Genomic DNA, 25,575 nt, shown 5'->3' with positions numbered 1-25,575 from the left:
GTAGATACCTGGGAATATCAATTCAGAGGAAATGCCAAAATATATTCAAATAAAATGACTAGATTTTAAGGCAGAAGATTCTTTGGCATCTAGGCAAAAAGAGCTATAATTTTAAAAGAAATATAAATTAGATTATCATCACACTTGGGTAGCAACACATTATGCCAAAAATAACATCGTTAAGATACTTAAGGGAAACAATGAGCCATGGATTTTATATCCAGTAAAGCTAATCTTCAAGTATAAAAGGGCACAGAAAAGCTAATAAACATATAAGAAAAACACAGGGAACACTGTTTTTCATGATCCTTTCCTAATAGAAAATAACTTTCTGACAATCAAAATGACAAGAATCACATGGAAAGGACTGGTGATAAGCATTAAATATACACCTACTTACAGCATTAAATATACACCTACTTACAGGATTAAATGTGGATTAAAGGGAGAAAGGTTAAATTATATAATAGCTATATGGTCTACACAGAGTAAAACCATTTCTTTAAATGGGGAGAGGAACAGGATAGAATAGAGGAATAGTTAAAAAATTTTAACACTGTTTCCAGTAATCAAAATTGACAGTAGTAGAATTATTATTATTGAGGCAATCATATGCTCTGTACTGGATTTACAAAAGACTAACATGGTGCTTTTCAGAGGGATTTTCAAAAGAAATGGAAAATAATCCATTTTTCTCATATATCTTTACCATAAGAAAATTGTAGGTGTGTCAAAATATAGTTGATTTTTATATGTTTACATGAGAAAATGTCCAAGATAATGGTTTTTATTATGGTGATGGGAGAAGTAGTTTAAAGCAGCATAATATGATCTCATTGACCTGTATGTGCACACACACACATGATTATAGCTTTTGGATGGAATTAAATGCATCAAAGAATTTTACTTTCATCATATTTTGTCCTTTCGACATCACAGGCAGCCATAAGCAACAATAATATGTATTTCTACCTGTGCCTGGTAGTGAAACTGAGTTTATGATAAACAGGAGGCCTGGAATCTGTTCAGTTATTTGCCCAGTTTCACTGGACACTAGCCATGCCCATTCCTTTACATTTCATTGTAACTGCTTTTGCACTGAGTACTTGCAACAGGGAACATATGGTCAACAAAGCTGAAACTATTTACTATCTGACCTTTTACAGAAAAGGTTTGCCCACTTATCTGTTATAGTATTTCTTGATTCCTTAAAAGATTTTTTACAAAGGGAAAAAAATTCCTGAAGGTTGACTGTTGATTCATTTGCAGAAATATAACTACATAATATGAATAACCTCTCCTCCAAAGATTTTTCTGTTTCCTTCAAATATGCCCAATTCTCTAGTTAAAGATTCTCCCCGCTGCCTTTTTTTCTCCTGTTTTTCATGCCAAACTTCTACAACCAACTAACTTAATTCTAACTTTTCTCACCTTATACAGTTTTACTCCTATAGTTTTTGTAGTTTGACTCCTCTCCCCTTCTTCTTCCAATCTACCCTCAACATTCTATGGAAACTGTTCTAGTCATGTGTTTTCACAGTGAACACGGCGATCAAAATTTTTTTAAATGAATGGATCCAATTTTTTCAAATGGTTCCTCGGCAATCATTTGTTCAACTTCCTTTCTACAAATGAACTCAGAAGGCCTGGAATCCTATGTGCCACTCCACTACCTGCCAACTAGACCTTATGTAGGACTTCTCTGTGGACTTGGTCAGAGAGAATAGGATTTTATCACCTCTGGTAACATTTTAATTCTATGAGGTCCCAAGAGATCTGAAAGGCCTGTTCAAAATCAGTTAGTGGTAAGCCCAAACTAGTTCAGAAGTCACAAGACCCCTACAGTTTTTCCACTGTACCTTGGTAGTTCTCAAAATGTTGTTTAAATGTCTACGACTGTTAGACTGGTTCTTTTTTACCTCTGCGTCCTTCATCAGCCCGTTGGTTACTCGCTCTTGCGGCTCTGTTTCCAAAATTACAGCTTTCATTTCTAATTCTTATTCCACTTTCCTATTCCCAGCTTCTTAAAGGACACCTCCAATTGCCCTTCTCCAAACTGTCATTTTCGCCAAAAAACTGACCTCACCACCAATGTTCTAAACTTAAAAAAAACAGAAAAAAAAACAGACAAAAAGCCAAAATTCTGGCTCCTTCCTTAACAAGGTTACTACTTTTTATTAATTTTATTACATATATATGTAGTTTATGTGGTAGAATTATGAGTTCTGAATTTCAGATATTATATTCCATAAGTATTTCTAATATTTAAAATTAAATTTTACATGTAAGTGAAAAGAGCATTATATGATGAGTCCAGAGACCTGCGTTCAAGATGTACCTCTTTGGGACATTTCACTAGACCTTTCTGAGACTCAGTTTATTCCATGTGGTTATTAACCCCTATTTCACAGAGAATTAAATAAAATAAAGGATTTGAAACATTCATAATACACTCTATAAATGTACACAATGGCCTTCAACCAGATAAAACAAGCCTAGCTTAGCTTACATGCTTACCTTCTACCCACCATACACTTGCCTGGAGCTACAAAACAGATATGTAGGATTCCCCTTCCCTGGCCCCTTTTCTTAGAATAGCTTTATTGACATGTAAATTACCTATCGTAAATTCACTCTTCAAAATGTACAATTCTATGTTTTTTGTATGTTCAGAGTTGTGCAACCATCATCACAATCAACTGCATAAAATTTTCATCACCCTGAAATGAAATTCCCTACCCTTTAGCCATCATCCCTGAATTCCCGCATCCTAAAAACCACTAATCTTTCTGTCTATTCACCTGTTCTGACCATTTCATATAAATGGAATTATACAATAATGGTCCTTTGTGACTGCCTTCTTCGAGTTAGGGTAACGTTTTCAAGGTTCATCCATGTCACGGCATGTTATCAGTACTTCATTTCTTTTCACTGTTGAACAATATTCCATTATATGGATATACCACATTTTGCTTATTCATCATTCATCAGTTAATGGGCATGTGGGTTCTTTACACTTTCAGGCTATCATGAGTCATGCTGCTATGAACAACCATGTTTAATAAGTTATTATGTCGGTATTTGTCTCCACTTCTCTTGGGTATATGCCTACGAGTGGAATTGCTGGGCCATGTGGTAATTCTACATATGTTTACCTTTTGAGGAATACCTTAGTTAACCACAGTTGGCTCCACCAGCCAACATCCACATCCTCATCAACACCTATTATTGCCTGCTTTTGTGATTACAGCCATTCTAGAGGGTGTGACAGGGTATCTCACTGTTTTTGACATATATTTCCCTGATGGTCAGTACTGTTGAGCATCTTTTCATACGTTTATTAAACAGTTCTGTATCATCTTTGGAGAAATGTTTTTCAAATCTTCAGTCCATTTAAAAAACTGAATTATTTGCTTTTTTACTACTAAATTTCTATATTCTGGATACAAGTCCCTTATCAGATATGTAACTTGCAAATACTTTCTCATTCTGTGGGTTATCCTTTCACTTTCTTGTTGAGAGTTTCTCGGTTTCCTTTGAAACACAAAAGTTTTAAATTTTGATGTGGTCCAATTTTACCTGTTTTCTCTTCTGTTGCTTTTATTTTCAAGATTGTATCTAAGAAACCATTGCCCAACCCAAGGTCATAAAGATTTATTCCTGTGTTTTCTTCTAAAAGTTTTACAGTTTAAGCACTTACATTTAGGTCTATGATCCATCTTAGGTTAATTTTTGTTCTTGGTGTGAAGTAGGAGTCAAAATTCATTACTTTCCACGCTGTTGACCAGTTGTCCCAGTACCATCGGTTAAGACTACTCTTTCCCTCACTGCATTGTCTTGACACCCTTGTTCCAAGTTTACTTCCTACTGAATCCCCTCCCTACTTGAAACACTTAGTTGCTTGCCCTTAGATGATCTCTTAACTAGATTCCTTGCTTTCAACATACTTTCACCATTTGATTTTTTTTTTTTTTTTTTTTTAGTTTTAGGTGTACAACATATTGTTTAGTATAGTTGATTTATAATACAATATTAGTTTCAGGTATACAACATAGTGATACAAGTTTTTATAGATTATACTCCTTTTATAGTTACTATAAAATATTGGCTATATTCCCCTGTCCTATATAATATATCCCTGTAGCTTATTTATTTTATAAATAGTAGTTTGTATCTCTTAACCCCCTACCCCTATCCTGAACCTCCCCCCTTCCCTCTCCCCACTGGTAACTACTAGTTTGTTCTCTATATCTGTGAGTCTGTTTCTTTTTTGTTATATTCACTAGTTTATTTTTTTAGATTCTGCATATCCATGATAACATGCATTGTCTTTTTCTGTCTAATAAGCATAATACCCTCTAGGTCCACCCATGTTGCTGCAAATGACCTTATTTTATTCTTCTATATGGCTGAGTAATATTCCATTATATATATATGTACCACATCTTCTTTATCCATTCATCTGTTGATCAACACTTAGGTTGCTTTCATATGTTGGTTATTGTAAATAATGCTGCTATGAACACTGGGGTGCATGTATCTTTACAAATTAGTGTTTTTGTTTTCTTCGAATATATACCCAGAAGTGGAACTGCTTGATCATATGGCAGTTCTATTTTTAGTTTTTTGAGGAACCTCCATACTCTTTTCCATACTGCCTGCCCTAATTTACATTCTCACCAGTGTACTAGGGTTCCCGTATTTCTCCACATCCTCACCAACACTTGTTATTTGTAGACTTTTTGATGATAGTCATTCTGAGGGGTCCAAGGAGTCCTGGGGCTGGTGTCACACGGTGGGTGGGGATGGGGCCCAGGGGATCCCGGGGCTGATGCCCACCCACCAGTGAGTGAAGCCAGGTTCTAGGGCTAGTATTGGCCAACTGGTGGGCAAAGGCAGGTCCTGGGGTCTCTGGCTGCAGAGCCCAGGAGTCCCAGAGCTGGTGTGGAACCACTGGTGAATGGGGCTGAGGCCCAGGGGGTGCTGGGACTGGTGCATGCCCACTGGTGTGTGAAGCTGGCCCCAGGGCTAGTGCCAACTCACAAGTGGGTGAAGCCAGGTCCTAGGGTGTCTGGCTGCAGGGCCCTGTGGGTCCTGGTGCTGATGAGCTAGAGGGAGGGTTCCACAATGACTCTTGCCAGCACCAGTGTCCATGTGGTAGAATGAGCTCCCCTAATGTCTGCTGCCAATGTCTATGTTCCTCGGGTGCACTCCAGTTGTCTCCTGCCTCTCTAGGAGGCTCTCCAAGATCAGATGATGGGTCTGATACAGGTTCCTTTCAAATTACTGCTTCTGCCTTGGGTCCCAGAGGATGTGAAATTTTATGTGCACCCTTTAAGAGTGGAGTGTCTATTTCTCATAGTCCTCTGGGTCTTCAGAAAGTGAGCCCTGCTGGCCTTCAAAGCCAAACATTCTGGGGACACGTCTTCCCGGTGCAGGACCCCTGGGCTGGGGAGCCTGATGTGGGGCTCAGACCCCTCACTCCTTGGGGAGAACCTCTGCAATTGTAATTATCCTCCCATTTGTGGGTCGCCTACCTGGGGGTATGGGTCTTGACCATGACTCCACCCATCCTACCCATCTCACTGTGGTTCCTTCTTACTATCTTTAGCTGTAGATCTTTATGCCTCCAGTCTTGCTCATCAATAATTGCTCCGTAAACAGTTGTTAATTTTGGTGTACCCGTGAAAAGAGGTGAGCTCTGCCATCTTGGCCAAGCCTCTAACTTCTCTCAACCCTTTAATTCTTTAATACAGAAATATTCACTTAATCTTTCATGTAATTTTTTTCAGAAAATAGAAAAATAGAGATGACCAACTCATTCCTGAGTATTCATTTCTCAAAGAATTATAAAAATATGTGCATTTTCTAAGGGAGAACATCTGAAACTAAAGAAAGTTGTGGGTATGTAATGGGTGGGAGGGGTGGAACACAAGACCCTCTGGATGCAACTACCATCTCAAGCTGCAGACCTGCACTTGCCAATACTACAGCCACTATACACACAACTACTGAGCACTTAAAATGTGGCTAGTCTTACCTGAAAGGTGCTGAAATTACAAGATGTACATCAGTTTTTTAAGACTCAGTATGGGGAAAAAAAGCAAAGTATGGTATACCAATTTTTAAATATTACATGTTGAAAATGACAATATTTTGGATATACTGAGTTAAATGAGATCTATCATAAAATTCACCCATATTTTACGTTTTTCAATGTGAAGACTAGGAAAATTTTAATTACATTGTGGTTTGCATTATATTGCTACTAGACAATGCTGCTATTTGATCTCCTAAGACTTTGTTGAATAGATTGGCCTCCTGTGAAAATAAGTTTTACTGGGCATAACTAAGTACACTAAGCCCTTATCTGGCAAGACACAATATCTGTAACTCCAGGTTATTGCCAAAAGCATATAGTCTCAAATTATCTCGGTCACTTACTACTATTCCAAAAGCTCATTTGGCTCACCTCAAGGAGAATAACTTTCTCTCATTCCTTTGTCAGCGTTTCTTAAAAATGTGATGCCAGAGGACATGGCCCTCCATTTCAAACATGCATTTTTAAACATACATATTACGGGTCCCATCCCAGACCAAATGAATCAGAATCTTTGGTAGTTGGGTATGATCCAGTTGATTCCTCTTTACAATAAACCTTGAGAGCTACTACTCTAGATCAGCCGTCAGCAAACTATGGCCTGCAGGCTAAATCCAGCTAGCTGCCCATTGTTGTAAATAAAGTTTTACTGGAATATAGCCACACCCATTTGTTAACCTACTCTCTACAGCTGCTTCTGCAATACAGCTACAGAGTTGAGAAGTTGTGACAGAGATTTATGGCCCGCAAGGCCTGAAGTATTTATTTATCATCTGGTTCTTTACAGCAAAAGTTTGCTGACAGTGCTCTAGACAGTCTAAATTTTATTCTGTAACAACTCAGAATACCAAAGGAAAGATACCTGAAAGTATAGTTCTGCAGCCTCGGAAAATGAAGTCAACTGAATTATGCTTTGGCATAAGTTTCTGGGCTTACAATGACAGGTCTATTTTTAAAAACCTTCAAAAACGATTCCTGGAGGGATGGTTGTTGAGGACTTCCATTCTGTCATAGTCCCTCTCTGATGAGGCCCAGAGGCAACACAGCTCTGTGTTTCCAGCACAATAGTTAACATGTTTGAAAACCAAAGAATTATGAACTATATACTCATCTTATCTCCATGTATCTTTTGATGACATTTTTCTGGGCTAGTACCCCCCTCCCTCAGGGCAAAAGAAAACTGAAGCACAAGAAGAGCCCAGCTACAGAGTGGAGTTTACACTGACCTTCTTTCTAGACAGGAGTTCCAGACTTGCCTGAGTATTACAACTACCATGATGAGTTGGTGTGACACTTTTAACACATTCAAAAAATCAGATTCTGTTTTCTCAACATTCAGAATCTTTTCCTACTTTGCCTAAGTTCTGTAGTAAATAACCTAACATTTCCCCACAACTGACAAAACCAGGCAAAACTGTAGAAAGGAGAAACGTACTTTAGCTAATTTAAGTGTCTTATTTTATTTTCCTTATTTAAAAACTAAGAAGGTATTAGGAAAAAACAAATGTAATGTGATACGGTCAAATTACACCTATGGTCCCAAATGATCTAGCTTCTAACCTTAAGAAATCATAAAAAGAAGAGCAACTTGAACCCAATGTAAGCAGAAGAAACATTAAAATAAGAGCAGAAATCAGTGAAATACAAAGCAGAAAATAAAAAATATCAATGAAAAGAAAAGCTGGTATTTTGAAAAGGTCAATAAAATTGTTAAACCTCGGGCTTCCCTGGTGGCACAGTGGTTGAGAGTCCGCCTGCCGATGCAGAGGACACGGGTTCGTGCCCCAGTCCGGGAAGATCCCACATGCCACGGAGCGACTAGGCCCGTGAGCCATGGCCTCTGAGCCTGCGCGTCCGGAGCCTGTGCTCCACAACGGGAGAGGCCACAACACTGAGAGGCCCACGTACCGCAAAAAAAAAAAAAAAATTGTTAAACCTCTAGCCAGGTTGACCAAGAAATAAGAGAAGACACAAATTACCAATATTATAAATGAAAATGGGCCACCATTACAGATCCTAAAATATTAAGATAAGAGAATGCCATGAACAATTTTATGTCTATAAATTTGACAACTTAGATAAAAGGAACTAATACTTTGAAAGATACAAACTACCAAAGTTACCAAATAAATCTCCAAAAGCTAACAAAGAAAAAATACATAACCTGAATAGTCCTATATAAAATTAAAGAAAATAAATTTATAGTTAAAAGCTTTCTCACAAAGAAAACTCCAAAACCAGATGGCTACACTGGTGAATTCTACCAAACATTTAAGGGAGAAATACCTTCAGTTGTACACAAACTCTACCACAGAACACAATAGGGAAGAATACTTCCCAGCTGCTTGTTTTGAGACTGGTAGCTTTCCTTACTCCAAGACCAATAAAAACACAAGGAAAAAGTACTAACCAATATTCCTCATGAACACAGAAACAAATATCTTCATAATACATTAGCAAATCAATCCGGCAATATATAAAATGAATAATACATCACAACTAGGTAGAATTTATCTTGGGAATGAAAGGCTCTTCAATATCCAAAAAGCAAGAAACTGACCATACCAACAGACTAAAAAGAAAACTCGTATATAACCTCAATCAATACTTACCAAAAAAGCACTGGCAAAATCCAACATCTATTCATGATTTAAAAAAAAAGCCTCTTAGCAAAGTTAAGTATAAAAGGGAACTTCCTCAACCTAGTAAATAGCAAAACAGAAATACAAGGGAACTTCCTTAACCTCATAAAGGGCATCTACAAAAACCTTACTGCTAACATCATACATAATAGTGAAAGAATGCTTTCATTTAAAATTTGGAATAAGGCAAGGATGCCTGCTTACTGTCCCTATTCAACAACATCCTGGAAGTCCTAGCAAGTACAATAAGGCAAAAACAAGAAATGAACAGCATATAGATCAAAAACGAAGAAATAAAACTGCCTCTCTTCACAGATGAGATGACTGCATAGAAAAAGGCCAAAGAATCTACCAAAGGAGTTCCTAGAAAACTTAAAGTTCACTATTTAAAAAAAAACAAAAATCAATTGTATTTCTACATATTAATAGACAATCAAAAACTGAAATTTAAAAAATACCGTTTACAATAGCATGAGGAAACATAAAAAATATACTTGAGTAGAAATCTAACAAAACATGTGTAGAATCTGTATGCCGAAAACTACAAAACCGTAATGAAGAGACACATCACATTCAGTTTGGAATACTCAATACCGTTAAAGTGTCAATTCTCCCCAAATTAATCTGTAGATTCAATGCAATCCCAATGAAAAATCCTGGCAGATTTTTTTTAATTTGACAAACTTATTCTAAAGTTTATATACAGAGACAAAGGAACTAGTCAAAATAATTAAAAATAATAATAGTAAGTTTGGAGGATTCACACTACCTGATTTCCAACTTAATATAAAGCTACAATAATCAAGGCAGAAGTAACTGGCAAAGGACAGACACACCGATCAATAGAAGAGACTAGGGAAAGGCCGACACACATATGGTCACTGATTTTTGACAAAGGGAGAAAGCAATTAAATGAAGAAAGGATAACCTTTTCATAAATGGTTGTTCAAAAAATTGGACATCCGTATTAAAAAAAAATCCCCTAAAAAGAAATCTTAATACATACAAATTTTAATTAAAACAAAACAAAAACAAAACAAAACCTTCCAGAAGAAAACAACAGGAAAGATATTTGGGACCTTAGGTTTGGCAGACTTCTCAGATACAAAACCAAAAGCAAAATCAATAAAAGCAAAAACGACTTTATCAAAATTTGAAACTTATACTCTGCAAAAGACACTGTTAAGAGAAGGAAAAAGGCAAGCCACAGACTGGGAAAAATATTTGCAAAACAATACCTATTAAAGAACTTGTATCCAGAAGATATTCAAGACTCTCAAAACTCAGTAACAACTTCTGTGCAACAAGGGACACAATTAACAGTACAAAGGTAATCCATGGAATGGGAAAAAAAACATTTATGAGTCATATTATCTGATAAGGGGTTAATGACCAGAATATATAAAAACTCCTACAATTCAACAGATAAAACCCAATTTAAAAATGGACAAAGGAACTGGACAGATGGCAAATTTTGTTATGTGTATTTTACCACAGTTTAAAAAAACAGTAAGTATAAAAATTAATAAACAGAAACCTCAATTAAAATAGAGTTGGGGGCCTCCCTGGTGGCGCAGTGGTTGAGTCCGCCTGCCGATGTGGGGGACGCGGGTTCGTGTCCCAGTCCAGGAGGATCCCACATGCCGTGGAGCGGCTGGGCCCGTGAGCCACGGCCGCTGAGCCTGCGCGTCCGGAGCCTGTGCTCCGCAACCGCAAAAAAAAGAAAAGTGAGGCCCGCGAACTGCAAAAAAAAAGAAAAGTGAAGAAAAAAAAAAAATAGAGTTGGGAGGCCAGAAGAGGGAGCACTCATGCACTGTGCTGTTAGCAGAGCCTAGCAAGAAGAAAGACTTCCTCTTCTTGCCTGCCAAGAACTCAGCCAATGACAGACTGTCACAATTCAGCCAATGAAAAACCACTACACTCTGGACTCTCAATTCCTCCAATGGACTCTGTTTACTACAGCCCTCCCAACTTCCTTTTCCCCTCTATAAAAGAGTTCTATTTTTGCTGGGGTCTTGCACTGTGTCTTGCAGTAGCTGCAGACTCTGAATTGCAATTCTTTGTTGATCCCAAGTAAACCCATTTTTAAGGTCAATATAAGAAAACAAAAAACCTAATTAAAAATGGGTAAAAGATTTGGACACATTTTACCAAAGAAAATAATGGATGACAAATAAGCGCATAAACAGATATTCAAAATCATTAGTCTTTAGAGAACTACAAACTAAGAACAATTCCATTCCTAGGAATTTACCCAAGAGAAATGAAAAGCTATGTTCATTCAAAAACCTGTACACTAGAGATTTATTCACAATCACCAAAAACTGGAAACCACCCCAGGGTACCAAGACTGGAGAATGAATAAGCAACTTATTCTACATTCATACAATGGAATACTATTCAGCAATAAGAACTACTGATGTAAGTACATCACGGAGAAATCTCAAGTGCATTAGGCTAAGTGTAAGAAACCAGTCTCAAAAGGCTATGTATTGTATGAGTTCACCTACATGAGAGAAAAAGCAGGCATATAGGAACAGAAAACACATCAGTGGTTACTCAGTGCTCAGGGTAAGCGGACGGGGTTGACTACAAATGGCAGAAGGGAAAATTTCAGGGCGATGGAATTGTTCTATATTGTCTGTAGTGGTGGTTATATGACTTACATGACTAAATGCGTTTGTCAAACTCAGAACTGTACACTAAGGATGAATCTTACTGTGTGTAAATTATACCAATAAAAATAATAAAGGTATTAAGAAAATAAATGTAATGTGGTAAAACACCAAATTATTCTATAAAAACCAGCCAATTAAACATTTATAAGGTACGATGGCATATGTTTAATCTGATTTAAATATGCTATCAGCACATTTCAAATAAATTCAAGCCATACCTTAGCTTTATAAATTAAAAGTTAAGGTTAGTATTATTAATGATTTCTTTCACCATTTAGGGAGACACAAAAAAGTCTTATCTGAAATCACTGTTTTTTAATAATTAATTTACCCACTGTCTATTATGTGTAGATTCAAAGATGCACGAGACAGTCAGGTGCAGGGTGGTTCAGGAACATGATTTTCCCCCTTTCCATTTTCCTAGTAATGGATATAGCTGGTAGAAATAGTAAGTGTAAAATATTTAAATATTCTCTAATCTCTTTCTGTACATTCTCTAAGGAGAAGGGTAATCAGTAGATTCAGCTCTCTTCAAAGGGAGGATAGGAGAGATTTATGGGAGGCACTACTTTATGTCAAGCATGAGGTGGCATAAGCCCCATTTTTAACACTGAAAACTAATGCTTTAAAGGCGGTTTGGTCACTTGCTCATTTCTAAAAGGAAGCAGGCAGCAGTAGGATTCAAATTCAGGGCAGTCTCATTTCAGACAAAGCTTTTTTTTTTTTTTAAAAGCTATTATTTATTTAATTCTTATTCCAGAATTTTCCATCTATTTCTAGTGCCATGTGGCATGCGGGATCTTAGCTTCCCAACCAGGGATCAAACCCACTCCCCCCTGCATTGGAAGCGCGGAGTCTTAACCACTGGATAGCCAGGGAAGTCCAAAAAAGTTCTTACTCTTACCCAGCTCACTGCGATTTGCTCTCTGCCCATCTGCAATTGCTTAAACAAGAGCTTGGCTCTGCATGTTTCAAATCAAGGAGTATCTTTTAAGATTTTATTACTCGCATGACCCTGTTCAATTTTAAACCCCAAGCCTACAATACATACATATTACTCAGAAAAGCTGAAACAGTTTACAATTTACACGAAAATACGGTGACTTTTATCTGATCAAATTTTTAAAAATAAACCACTTAATTTCTTAAGTCATGATTAAAAACAGCAATATACAAATAACCAAAAGGATATATGAAAAAGTAATCATGTTCACTTTTGACCTTAATAAAGAATTTATTGCAACTCTAATTTTAAACAAAGGAATATAGAAAAGTTCTTCCCCTTTCTTCTGGCTTCCTGACATCTGGCTTTCCTCTATTGTTTTCAAAAGCTGCCAGTATCCTGACCTACACACAGATTATTTACTTCAACAGAACTCACCCTGTGAAGTGTCACCGTGTGTTGTTCCCATATAGCTGTTTCCTCCATTGCTGTGTTCTGATAAAGAAAAAGAAAAACAATAATTATCTTTTAAGAAAATGTCTAATAAAGTGAATGAGAACAGCCAGCAAACAATTTAGCACAGTAAAAAAACAAAATTCATACTTTCAATATTAGATACTCTAAAAAGAGCTTAATAATTATTGAAGGTTTTTTGCTTGCTTTTGTTTTTGTTGTAAGAGACAGGAAATTACACACAGGAACTTCCTTTGTTTTTAACTTAATTTGGACAGATGCCACTCTATATTCATTTCATGCCAGCTGAAATCAGTGTTCAAGCTAATTCTGCAACTTTATACTTAACATCAGATAGAAATGAACAGAAGTTGGAATAGTATTTTAAAATATCTAACGAACAACACATAAAACATTTAAAAGTATTCCTTAATGTTGTGCAAAGGAAGGAAACGTCAAATACCTCTGAACTCAGTAATTATAAATACACGTATCACAGGAAAACAGATAAGACCATTTGATAGGTTTGGTCAATGGCTGCTTCAGTATCAGTTAAAACATTACTGCTCCACCTAGTTTCAATTTTACTACAGAATTATCTTCAAGCTTTGTTTATAACCCTGAAGAAAAAAAAAAGACTTTTCTAACATACATATCATGCACACATGCCATGCCACACACAAAAGAAACAAAAAGGAAAAACAAATAAACAATTCCAAACTCCCTGCCCCAAAGAACTGCCTTAAAATAAAAGTGATGCAAGCTCCAATGGTGCTCAAATGTCAGTGTAGTTCAGGTTCTTCTCCTGTCAAGAACTTTTTACTGAAGAGAGAAATAAATCACTATCTAACAGATAGACACTAAAGAATTCAAAGTAAATTTCTTATAAATTGGGTTAATTGCTCTTGGAGGCTTAAAGTAATTCAATCTCTTTTAATGTTACCATTTTCTGTAATTGGGGTTCCTGAACATATATATCTACAATTTGTTTAAAGGCTTTTTCAGAGGTATCACAAGGTAAGGTAGAAGTGAGAATGCTGAGCACGATGCTTCCAGGACATCACTTGTCACCCAGCCTTATCAATGTCTATTCCACAAATAAGGTTTGTTTTCTACTGCACTGCTGTCACTACCATCATGAGAACATGTCCACCAAGGGGCCCTGGGCCCATTTCTCCTTTCCCACAGCAACTTTAATCGAACATTAATGCCACTTTAGAAAAGGAATCCCTATAAAGAAAGCCTGCTTCCCTAAATACAAAGCAACTAGATTAACTTTCCTGCCAGATGAATAAGAGAGGGAGAGAAAGGATCCCTCTGTTCACTCCCATAGATAAGAACTGTCAACCAGCATTTTGTTTCAATCTTTCAGTCAAGTGCAGCAAAACCTCCTTTTAATGAGACCTCTGATGGAAACAAAGCTGTTTTGTTTTTTAAAAAAATTGACCAGCATTTATGTATTTTAAAATACACCTCCATCAATGTGACACAGTGATGATATGAGTAATTCTGCTAAACATCAAGAGTCCTACTAAAATATACAGGATAAAAATATCTGCAATTGCCAGTTTGTCCAATCTTAGCTGACTTATTAAAAATGAGAACTGCTTGCATGGCTTTAAGCTTGTCTTGCCTTGATCTACTTCTTAAACCAGCAGCACTGCTTCACTACCCTTTTAATTCCTTTCCTATCAGTGCAAACTGAAAGTGATCTGATAACCAGAGAGGACCTCCATAACATATTCTTTGGAACGAAAATTTATCATCCTCTATATGGTTTTAATGGCCACACAATTTACCATTTAGTAAAAGAATATGAATCAAAATGAGAAAATTCATTTAATGCGAAGGGAGGAAAAGCAGATTATGAAATGGCTTGTATATTGTTATCCTTTGTTTAAACGTGAATATGAAAAGAAAGGCTAAAAGGATATACAAAATGTTAACACAAATCATCCTCAAAGTGAAGGGATTATGGGTAATATTTTTTCATTAGGTTTTTTTTTTTTGCTTTCCTTTCTCCATTCCCAGTCAGAATAAACTGCCAAAATATTTTAAGCCACATTCATCAAATCCCACTTTAAACTTCAAATATCTATTTTTAACTTTGCTTTTAGGAAAAATCAAGTAATATTTAAGATTCTTTTATGTTTTATTGTTAATTATAAAAAAGTATCCTGTTAGTAAGGGATTTATAGAATAAGGTCTTAATGTACAAGCTTCTAGGAGTACAATAAGAGAAATTTAGATTATTTTGTTTATATAAGGGGAAAAATAAAAATACTAAAACAATTGTTCTCAGCATTCCAATCAAAATTAATGTTTCTTCAGAAAAGTACACAACTCAACCAACTCAATGGCTTCCCCCAAATGGGTAATACAATAGCTCCCTTCTCTATTAAAGCCAAACACAGCCTTATTAGCTTGATTTATCAGAAGGGAGACCAATGTGCAAGAAAGAAGCCGAGAGAACGAAACATCAAAAAGGGTGGTCAGTTAGGCTCTTAACCTGTGCTCTAAAGCAATTGAATCCATAATATAAATAAGTTGTTATGCCTTGATGATCCTAATCACTTAAAACACACACACAGAGAAAAAAGTGTTACTAGTTTAAACCATGGACCATTCCATCTCTCTCCACTCTCAGGCCTTTGGTTTCCTTCAGTGGCAAAAGCAGCAAAATTCTATCCATGGCTGTTTATATAACTAGGCAGACTTTATGAGGAGTTCTGAAGGAACTGAGAATACAAATACAGTAAAATATAATAGTAGAATCTTACTTGACGGGATTCAAGTACCCACTGTAATTCTTTCAACTTTGCTATGTTTGAAAGTGAACATAAAATGTTGGGAGGTGGTGAGAGGAGATTCTTATTAAATCACTCAGAAACTGAAGGCTAAAATGGATATAAAAAACTTTTAGTACTACTAAATGTGATACTTTCGAAATTTGATACTTTAGATTTTAATGCTAAAATTTTGATACTTTAGAAAAAGGAGAAAGGGGATTTCCTTTGATAGAATACCTAAAAAAACAAGTGGCCTCTGGGGTTGAGAAAGAGAAATTGGGGCAGGGAGGTAGGGAATCTTACATTTTCACTGTGAGCCCTTTTGTAATGTTCCATTATGTTCATCTACTACTTACTCAAATAATTTTTGAAACATCATCCTTATTGTAAAATTGCTTACTTGTCATTTTTCTTACTGGTAAAAAAAAGCAGAATGCATAACTGGCAGAAGGATTTTCTGGTAAATGAATAGTCTCATTCCCAAAACATTTAGGCTTGTGGGGAGACCGCAAGTAAAAAAGTGTCACTCCTCTAAGAATGATTACAGCACTATCATTCCCTATAACTATGAAAGATGCTGTTAAACAGAAAATGAACTAAGCCAGAAATATCAAGATCACAGCCCAAATCTGCCATTAACTAGGTAAGTAAACTTAGTGTTCCTCATTTAGGGAATGGTATGACATTATCTCAAGTAAAAAGTCCTGTCCAGCTCCAAAATCCTATTAGACTGTAATTTCAATTCCAAACAGGCTGCAAATTCAATAATTAGTGAAGCACTGTAGGCATCCAGAGGAACTGTAATCGTGGCCACTGGACTCTGAGTTCTACATACACTTCTAAGTCAGTGTCAACTGACCAGAATCACAATTTCTGAAAAAGCAAAAAGCTGCATTTCAGAGAGTGCCAAGAGTTTGTTTGGTTTCTTTGTTCTAAGCTCCAGCTGGCAAAGACACTACTCAGATCACCAACTCTGAAGGGCTTCCTGCCAAAACTTAAGATCCTAATTCTAGGCAGTTTCACTGTCCTTTAGGGCTGATTACACATCAAGTGGGGAAAAGACAGGAGAACACAAGAACGGACAAGAAGGGATGAACCTGTAACTGGGAGAAGACCAAATCCAAGATGGAATAAAGCCAGTGTTCTCCAAATGAAGGAAAATCTTAACTCCTCAATATTCACTGGGTATATAGCCAGTTAAAATTTACCATCCTTATGGCTGTAATTTTAAAAACAATCCATTCATTTATTCAATCCAGACATTTATGCTAAGTGCTGTAGAGGTCAAAAATAGGTCCTTCTTCCTCCTTAAGGACTCAAGGAGAGGCTTATAACACTAGATAAATGTGTATACAAGGTGCCACGGGGGATGGAGAAGACGCTGCTTGCTGAGAAGATGGGAGACTGAGTCCCCGAGAAAGAAACATCTGAGTTCAAGCTTGAAGGATGACCAGGAAAGAAAGTGGGGAAAGATGTTTCCAGAGAAGAAACAGGGTATCAGCAAGGCTGTTGATGCTGCACATAAAGCTGGCTTTGATGTGGCTGAACAGTACCATTTGTGGAATAGGGAAAGGGTAAAATAAAAAGAGAAGCTGCAGAAGTACATCCCAACAGGCCTTGTAACAAATGTAACGCTAAGGACTGTAAACTCAATGGGAAGACACTAAGGAACTTTAGGCTGTCATATTCCATTGTCAGGACTCATTCTGATGGCTGTGATGTGGAAGAGGGAATTGAGGCAGGGAGACCAGTTAGAAAGTGGAAATAAAGAGGGGGGAGGAGCTAAAGATGGCTGTTACAGGTTCTGAATTGACCATCTGCGTGAAAAAGCCAGCAGAAAAAGAGATTACAAATTCAGTTTTAGTCACCTTTAATTTAAGGTGCCTGTGGGAATACTGAAGCAGAGATATAGGCAGTAGGCAGGTGGATATAGGAGATCTGGCACAGATAAGGATCTAGGAGTAATCAACAAAGTAGTATTGAATCCAAGAGAAAAGATCCAATTACCAAAGGACTAAGATGACCCTGTGCACCACAAATATTCTGAGGGGAAAAAAGGAAGAACCTAAGGAACTTGAAAAGGCACAGCCAGTGAGGAACTAATATAAAAATGTCATTTATTAGGGCTTCCCTGTGGCGCAGTGGTTGAGAATCTGCCTGCCAATGCAGGGGACACGGGTTCGAGCCCCGGTCTGGGAAGATCCTACATGCCACGGAGCAACTGGGCCCAGGAGCCACAACTACTGAGCCTGCGCGTCTGGAGCTAGTGCTCCACAACAAGAGAGGCCACGACAATGAGAGGCCCGCGCACCGCGATGAAGAGTGACCCCTGCTCGCCGCAACTAGAGAAAGCCCTCGCACAGAAACAAAGACCCAATGAAGCCAAATAAATAAATAGCGTTCCCTTTAATAAAAAAAAAAAAAAAAAGTCATTTATTGTCCAGAGAATACACCAAAACAAAATATAAAAATGGAAGATACCATAAAAGAATAAAATTTTCATGTTTTTTAAATTGTTGGACCCTTACATATCAAATATATACTTTAAATAGTTTATTCAGTACTATCTCTTAAATAAAGCACACTGAGCTCCTTCCTGATGACTTGTGGTCCTCCACTAGGAATATCAAGTAGCAAACACAGAGGTAACACTGGTGGCTCTGAGTTTTTCTTCTCTATGCAAAGTTGTTATGCTGAATTGTTTCTGAATTCTCCTGCCCTCCAAAGTGTTTTGTTTTTTGTTTTTTTGCTTTCCATCCAAAATAGAAAGCAAGATTACCTACTGAGATAAGGTTGAGCCAGGAACTTAAGAAGTACAACCTAAGTTTTAGTGAATAAAACAAATGACCCCTGCCCCTCTTTGACCTTTCAGTTAAGCATTTAATTTCAAATGTGATCACTGCTATGCAAATAAAGTACAAAGAAAGAGACTAGTGTATGTGCTAAAAGGTGGGGAAAATATACATTTGGATTGATCTGAAGGGCTGTCAAGTAAACTCTCAAAATGGAGATGTCCTGTCCAAGACAGAATAAAAAAGATAAATCTGAAGTCAAATGAAGAGTGGTCTTGGAGACACTCAGGGAATTCAACAAATCTCACAAACAGGATAAGAACTCACTAAGCATAAGAACTAAAAATAATGATCAAAGTAACACTGCAGCAATTGTGGGATGACAGCCTCAACAGAAAGTAAGTAAATCGAGCATCTGACATCCCACTATTCTCATCACCACTTAAATTTTCAAATACTTTATTGTGTGTTCACTCCTTGGCTGACAATTCAGGAGACAGATGATGAGATGGATAGGATTAGAAAATATTAAGAGCTGGAAGAAGGACACAGGTGGGCCTAGAATTTTTTTGGTTGATCAAAGCTAGAGATTTGCTTAAGTAACTTCACAGATAAATTGCTATATTTGCCAATGTCCTAAGATCAAAGTGAAAGTGTTACCAAGTCCAAGCTCGCTCCGCTCGCCACATGACAGGCCAATGAATCGGAGACGAGGTATTCAGGCAAAGGAATATTCGGAAAGCCGGCAGACCGAGAAGATGGCAGACTAGTGTCTCTGAAAAACCATCTTATCGGGGTCTGGATGCCAGTTTCTTTTATAGAATCAGAGAAGGAGAAGCAGTGAGGAAGTAAAGTAAAAGGGCCATCAGTCTTGCAAAACATCTCCTGGAATGACCAGCCCCATTGAGGGGATGTGTTAGTTTCTTTTTTCTTGCAGCGAACTGACAGGTGGGCAGAGTTCCCTGAGGCAGGCCATTATGTGTGATTATAATAACAAAGGCAACAAAAAGCAAAGGTTAAAGTCCAAGAAACAGATCCAACGTGGAGTCCGATTTAGCTCTTCCCTGTTACAAAAGAATATCAGCTTAAATAAGTTACCATTAAACCTTGAGAAATTCTCATCAGGGACAGTTACAGATACCCTCGAAAACTTAGTGCTTTCCAGTTATCAAAAATAAAACTTTTTAGGTTGACATTTTCTAATGGCTGAAAGTGGATAAAAGACCTTTCAAATTTTTTCCAGGTAGAAAGGGGAAAGGAAATGGGGTAGCATAGATGAGGAAGTGATATTTCTGAGTGTATCTTTTTGTGTAGCAGTATTGTTCCATGATATATTATCCTCCATATATACAAAAGTCTTTCTCCAGGGGTGAGGGGAGAAATGGGTAAAAAATTTAAACTGTTTTATGCGTATACTAGAAGTGAAGAAATAATAGATAATGAGAGCTGGGTTTCTATTGCTGGAGAAAAAAACTATAAATAAGAAAAGGAGGGAGGCTAAACTGAACTCTATGATGTGAGATCGGAATCTGAGGTCAGTATAAACCCATGGTTTTCAATATACATGCAGATAGATACAGAAATAAGAGTCTTGTAGATATGCATATGCCTACAGGATTCCTAGCTCTGTCTGCTGAGAGCCTAGAAGAAAGAAAGACTGCAATGAGCACAGCTAGCATGGAGATCTTAATTTCTAAATACGAGTCTTTAATAAAACAAACCAGAATTTCTCAGAGAAGGGGTTGGTTGCAGGGCTGGGTCAGGAAAATGCAGCATGAACCTGGAATATCATGTGGCACTAGAAATGAAGGTACTGCTCAAAAAATTATGGGGGTTTGTCAAGAGAACACCAGCTTGAAAGAGCTTCTAAAGGCCAAAGCTGGAATAATGTGAGCAACAAAATAATATTAGACTTTAACCCACAGAATAATAACCCTTGAGTCCATACTGATGTAATCAAACAAATAAATGGGAAAGGGACAGCTCTTCATTAGAGTGGAATTTCAATTAAATGTGAAAGGAAATGGGAAAACAGAATTACCATCAGCCAAACTCCAGAAACTGTTCCAGATAAAGATCCACCCACAGATGATAAAACTAGTGGGTGAATGTTTGAGGACTAACAGTTAAATTAAGCACAGCCCCAAATTATCTCCTCCAAAATATTTATAAATTACAGAAACACAGTAACTTTACAGTGGAGAAATACCATCTTAACCAAGGTAAACATTACCAATAATAAGACAGATCAATATCATGAACCCCTTGAGATGATGAACAACATGGTTTTTGTAGTATTCTTGCCAAAAATGCACGACCTCATTCCAATGATGAAAAAACATCAGACAAACCAAGTTGAAGGGCATTCTAAAAAATAACCAATCCTCTTCAAAAAGTTATAAAAGACAATGGGAAAACTGAGGATCTGTTACAGAGTCAGACACCAAAAAGAAGTAACAACTAAATGCAAAGTGGAATGCTGGAAGAGAAAAAGGAAGAACTAGCAAAATTCAAATGTGGTGGGTAATTTACTTATTATTGGATCATTGTTCATTTCTTATCCTTGATAACTGTTCTACAGTTGCAGTTATGTAAAACGTAAGGGGAGTGGAATGAAAGATATAAGAGAACTCTAATATTTTTGCAATTTTTCTCTAACATTAACTCAAAATTTAGAAGTTTTTCCAAACACAAAACAAAAAGACAACTTACAGACTAAGAGAAAGTATTTGCAAATGATGTAACCGATAAGGGCTTAATTTCTAAAATACACAGACAGCTCATAAACCTCAGTATCAAAAAAACAACCCCATCAAAAAATGGGCAGAAGACCTAAATAGATCTCTCTCCAAGGAGGACATACAGATAGCCAAGAGGCACACGAAAGGATGCTCAACATCACTAATTATTAGAGAAATGCAAATCGAAACTACAATGAGGTATCACCTCACGAACCTGTCGAATGGCTATCATCAGAAAGTCTACAAATAATAAATGCTGGAGAGGGAGTGGAGAAAAGGAACTCCTGTACGTTGTTGGTGGGAATGAAAATTGGTGCAGCCACTATGGAAAACAGTATGGAGGTTCTTTAAAAAACTAAAAATAGAGCTACCATATGATCCTGCAATCCCATTCCTGGGTATATATCAAGGGATTAACAGATATATACCACTATATATAAAATAGATAAACAACAAGGATTTATTGTAGAGTACAGGGAACTATATATTCAATAGCTTATAATAACCTATAATGGAAAAGAATCTGAAGCTGTACACTTGGAACACGATCTTGTAAATCACTACAGTTAAAATAAAAATAAATAAATATTCACAGAGCAAAACAAAAAAGGAATGGTAATGACAAGATTAATAAGGAGCTGAAAATTGCTAGGTACAAAAGAATGCCATCTTGACCACATTTGCCTTGGGCAGTAGAACATCTAAGTCATATTCTGAACTATCATATATGAGCAAATTCATCAAATTCTTATCAAAATCAAGAACATTCTTTCTTTAGCTGCTAAAATGAAGAATATAATTAACCTATTAAAGGAACCTGAATGGGTAGTTAACACGTCTGGTTTTGGAGTTTCTTTGGTTATTCCTCCTCCTTACTAAATCACTATCTGATTTTCAAAAAAAAAGAAAAAGAACTAAAAAGTTTTAGGAAGTCTTTTCAATTTCTAAATAATAAAATATATGAAAAGCCATGATACTTCTCTAACAAAGCACTCAATGGAAAACAGCAAATTTGTACACTCGACAGGCCACATTTCTTTAAAACCAGCCTCCTTACTTCACCTCAACCCTAAAACTATTTTAAACAAATCACAAAATGTCTAAGGTAAAGTAACAAGCTGTGTTTCAACTGCTAAGCCCCACTTGGGCACACTCCACCAGGCAGCTCCCTGGTTCCCAGACCAGGCACCTTGAAGCTGAAAACTTCACTATTACGGTGGAAGTTGCGATAGATCAAGGTTCGGTAAGAAGTAAATATACCAGTCTGAATGCAAGCTGTTTGGTTATTAAAACTTAGAACTTCTTCCATACAAACAAAGAAGCAGTATCACTTATTTTCATGTAAATCTGGGCTTTTAAAGTTAACCTGCTAATATCTATCTAACGAATCTAGTATTCACAGCCAGAAAATCAATAAAGACAAAGCACCTAACAGAAAAGATGGGCTGAGGGCTTGAGGAAGCGCTTCAAGCAAGAGGACAGTAAACACGTGGGAAAGTGCACAACTTCCTTATTCAACAGGGCAATACAAATTAAAAACACAATTAAAGGCTACTGCACAACCATACAATAAGCTAAAAGAAAATAATAATGAACACTCTAATCAAAATGCACCACTAGTGGACTTCCCTGGTGGCGCAGTGGTTAAGAATCCACCTGCCAATGTAGGGGACACGGGTTGGAGCCCTGGTTCAGGAAGATGCCACGGAGCAACTAAGCCCGTGCACCACAACTACTGAGCCCAAGTGCCACAACTACTGAAGCCTGCACACCCATAGCCCGTGCTCCGCAACAAAGAGAAGCCACCTCAATGAGAAGCCACCTCAATGAGAAGCCCATGCACCGAAACAAAGAGTAGCCCCCGCTCGCTGCAACTAGAGAAAGCCCACACGTAGCAACGAAGATCCGACAGGGCCATAAATAAATAAATAAATAAATAAATTTATAAAAAGAAAAAAAACCTCACCACTAGTAGGAGTGTAAATTGGTATCACTGCTTTGGAAAGCTGGGTAAAATAAGCATACTGTATGATCAATCAACAGAAATGTAACATATATTTACAAGAATGTTCACAAAAGCACTATTCTTTTTTTTTTTTTTTTTTTTGCGGTATGCGGGCCTCTCACTGTTGTGGCCTCTCCTGTTGCGGAGCACAGGCTCTGGACGCACAGGCTCAGCAGCCACGGCTCACGGGCCCAGCCGCTCCGCGGCATGTGGGATCTTCCCGGACTGGGGCATGAACCCGTGTTCCCTGCATCGGCAGACGGACTCTCAACCACTGCGCCACCAGGGAAGCCCAAAAGCACTATTCTTAACAGCCAAAAACCAAAAACAATCTAGATGTCCACCAATCATAAAAGTGAAAACAATGCAACATTCACTCAATGGAAAATTACAGAGCCATGAAATGAATAAACTCTAACTACACAAATCAATATGGATGAACACTGATCAGTGTTGAACAAAAGAAGCCAGACATAAGAATATGTTTCCCTTTAAGTCTAATAACAGGTAAAACTGAAAAAAACACTGCAAAAGAAAAACTACTAGGGGGGGACTAGCCCTATCAAGTATGGCCTCTTAATTAAGACATACTATAAGGCATCTACAATTAAAAATGTGATACTGGGGCACGAGCAAATAGACCAGTGGAATAAAATGGGAAAATTCATAAACAGACCTTCAAATCACTGGAAAAATCAGTGTATGAGAAAGGTAACATCTCAAATTACTAAGGTAAAGATGCACTTTTTAATAAATGCGGCTAGAACATCTGGGCTGTCATTTGGAAAAAACATATATTAGATCTATATCTCACCACACACAAGAATAAACTCGAATGAATTTAGGAATCTAAATGTAAAAAACAAAACCATACGAGTACTAGAGAAAACCTGGGTGAATTCCTCTTTAATGCTGGTGTAGGGAAAGACTTTCTAAGCATAACTCAAAATCTAACGGAAATAAAACAAAGTATGTAAAAAATTTTAAATGTCTGCTTGACCAAAAAACAAAACACAAATACAAAACACCATAAACAAAGTCTTAAGAAAAGTGCAAGATACACCATGAGAGCCAGTATCTCTAAAACATAAAGAAATCAAAAACTGCAGAAAAATTTCAGCAGAAAAATGGGGAAAAAAATACATCACAAAAAGGATATTAAGATTTGAAAAAATGTTCAAACTCAGTCATAATTAGAGAAATGCAAATTAATATAACACCAAGATGCCATTTCTCACCTGCCAAAGCAGTCTGTGGGCAAGACTGTGAGGCTATATTCACTCACAAATATTTCCAGGGGAAATGCAAATTCATCCTGCCTTTCTGGAGGTATATCTGGCAATACTGGGGCTTCCCTGGTGGTGCAGTGGTTGAGAGTCCGCCTGCTGATGCAGGGGACACAGGTTCGTGCCCCAGTCCAGGAAGATCCCACATGCCGTGGAGTGGCTGGGCCCATGAGCCATGGCTGCTGAGCCTGCACGTCCGGAGCCTGTGCTCCGCAACAGGAGAGGCCACAACAGTGAGAGGCCCGTGTACCGCAAAAAAAAAGTAAATCTGGCAATACCTAACAAAACTGAATGTGTACCTAACCTTCTGACCCAGAGATCCCACTCTTAGGAAATCTGTCCTGAAGATAAACCTCCAAAAATGCGACTATACATATGTACCAGGTATTCATGGTAGCAATGTTGTAACTACAATACTGGGAACAACCTGTATGACCAAACTTGGGAGAACGGATGAATAAATTACAGCACATCACAGAGCGGAGTACTATGCAGTCATGAAAAATGGAAGATCTCTATGAACCGACATGGAGCAATTTCAAAGACAGACCTTTAAAAGAATAAAGCAAAGTGCACACATATCAATAGTATTCCATCCTTCATGAAGGAAAGAAGGGAATATAAGATTATATACATGTATCTGCTCATTTGTGCAAAAGAAATATAGAAATGATAAACCAGAAACTAAAGAAATTGCTTACAGATTAAGTAGGAAAGGGGTGGAAGGGAGAGGGTGGTAGGACTGAGGAAGGAATGATATTTCTTTGCAACACTGAACTACAGTAACGTATCACATACCCCAAAATAACAAATAAATAATTAAAATTAACCAGGATGAGGTGGTGGGAACCAAAATGGAATACAAACAGTAGCAGATAAACCTATCTATTACAAATGAATACCACAAGCGAAGAGGATGGGTAGAAAAACACTCAGCTAAGTAACTGTGGAAAACACTATTCTGACTGGATACTGTAATGTTAAAGACACAAAGAACTGTACACAAACACTGTACTCGAGTTAAGTCAATCTGTTTCTCAGAAGGATAGGATGGGTTAACAATCTGCTAACTACTGGACAGGTACATGAGGATTAAACAAATAACTGAATATACTGTAGACAATGAGCTGATTTCTCACTGTCAGA

At 37.3% G+C, this 25,575-nt stretch overlaps 1 protein-coding gene across 13 annotated transcripts in view; it reads right to left on the bottom strand.

Moving 5' to 3' along the window:
* The window catches only part of TJP1 (tight junction protein 1), a 343,097-nt gene that overhangs the window by 77,333 nt on the left and 240,189 nt on the right, over positions 1 to 25,575 (bottom strand). For all 13 annotated transcript variants that reach the window (XR_007475411.1, XM_049705658.1, XM_049705651.1 and 10 more), the window contains one exon: positions 12,802 to 12,858. Coding sequence is in view for 12 of the 13 variants with exons in the window: in XM_049705658.1 (XP_049561615.1) it covers positions 12,802 to 12,858 (57 nt within the window). In the remaining variant the exon portion in view is untranslated. The remainder of the gene's footprint in view (positions 1 to 12,801; positions 12,859 to 25,575) is intronic.

The sequence above is a fragment of the Orcinus orca genome, chromosome 2 (assembly GCF_937001465.1).
Source record: "Orcinus orca chromosome 2, mOrcOrc1.1, whole genome shotgun sequence".
Taxonomy (NCBI): domain Eukaryota; kingdom Metazoa; phylum Chordata; class Mammalia; order Artiodactyla; family Delphinidae; genus Orcinus; species Orcinus orca.
Note: the sequence above shows the minus strand (reverse complement) of the source record. Positions and strands in the feature narration are given on the sequence as shown.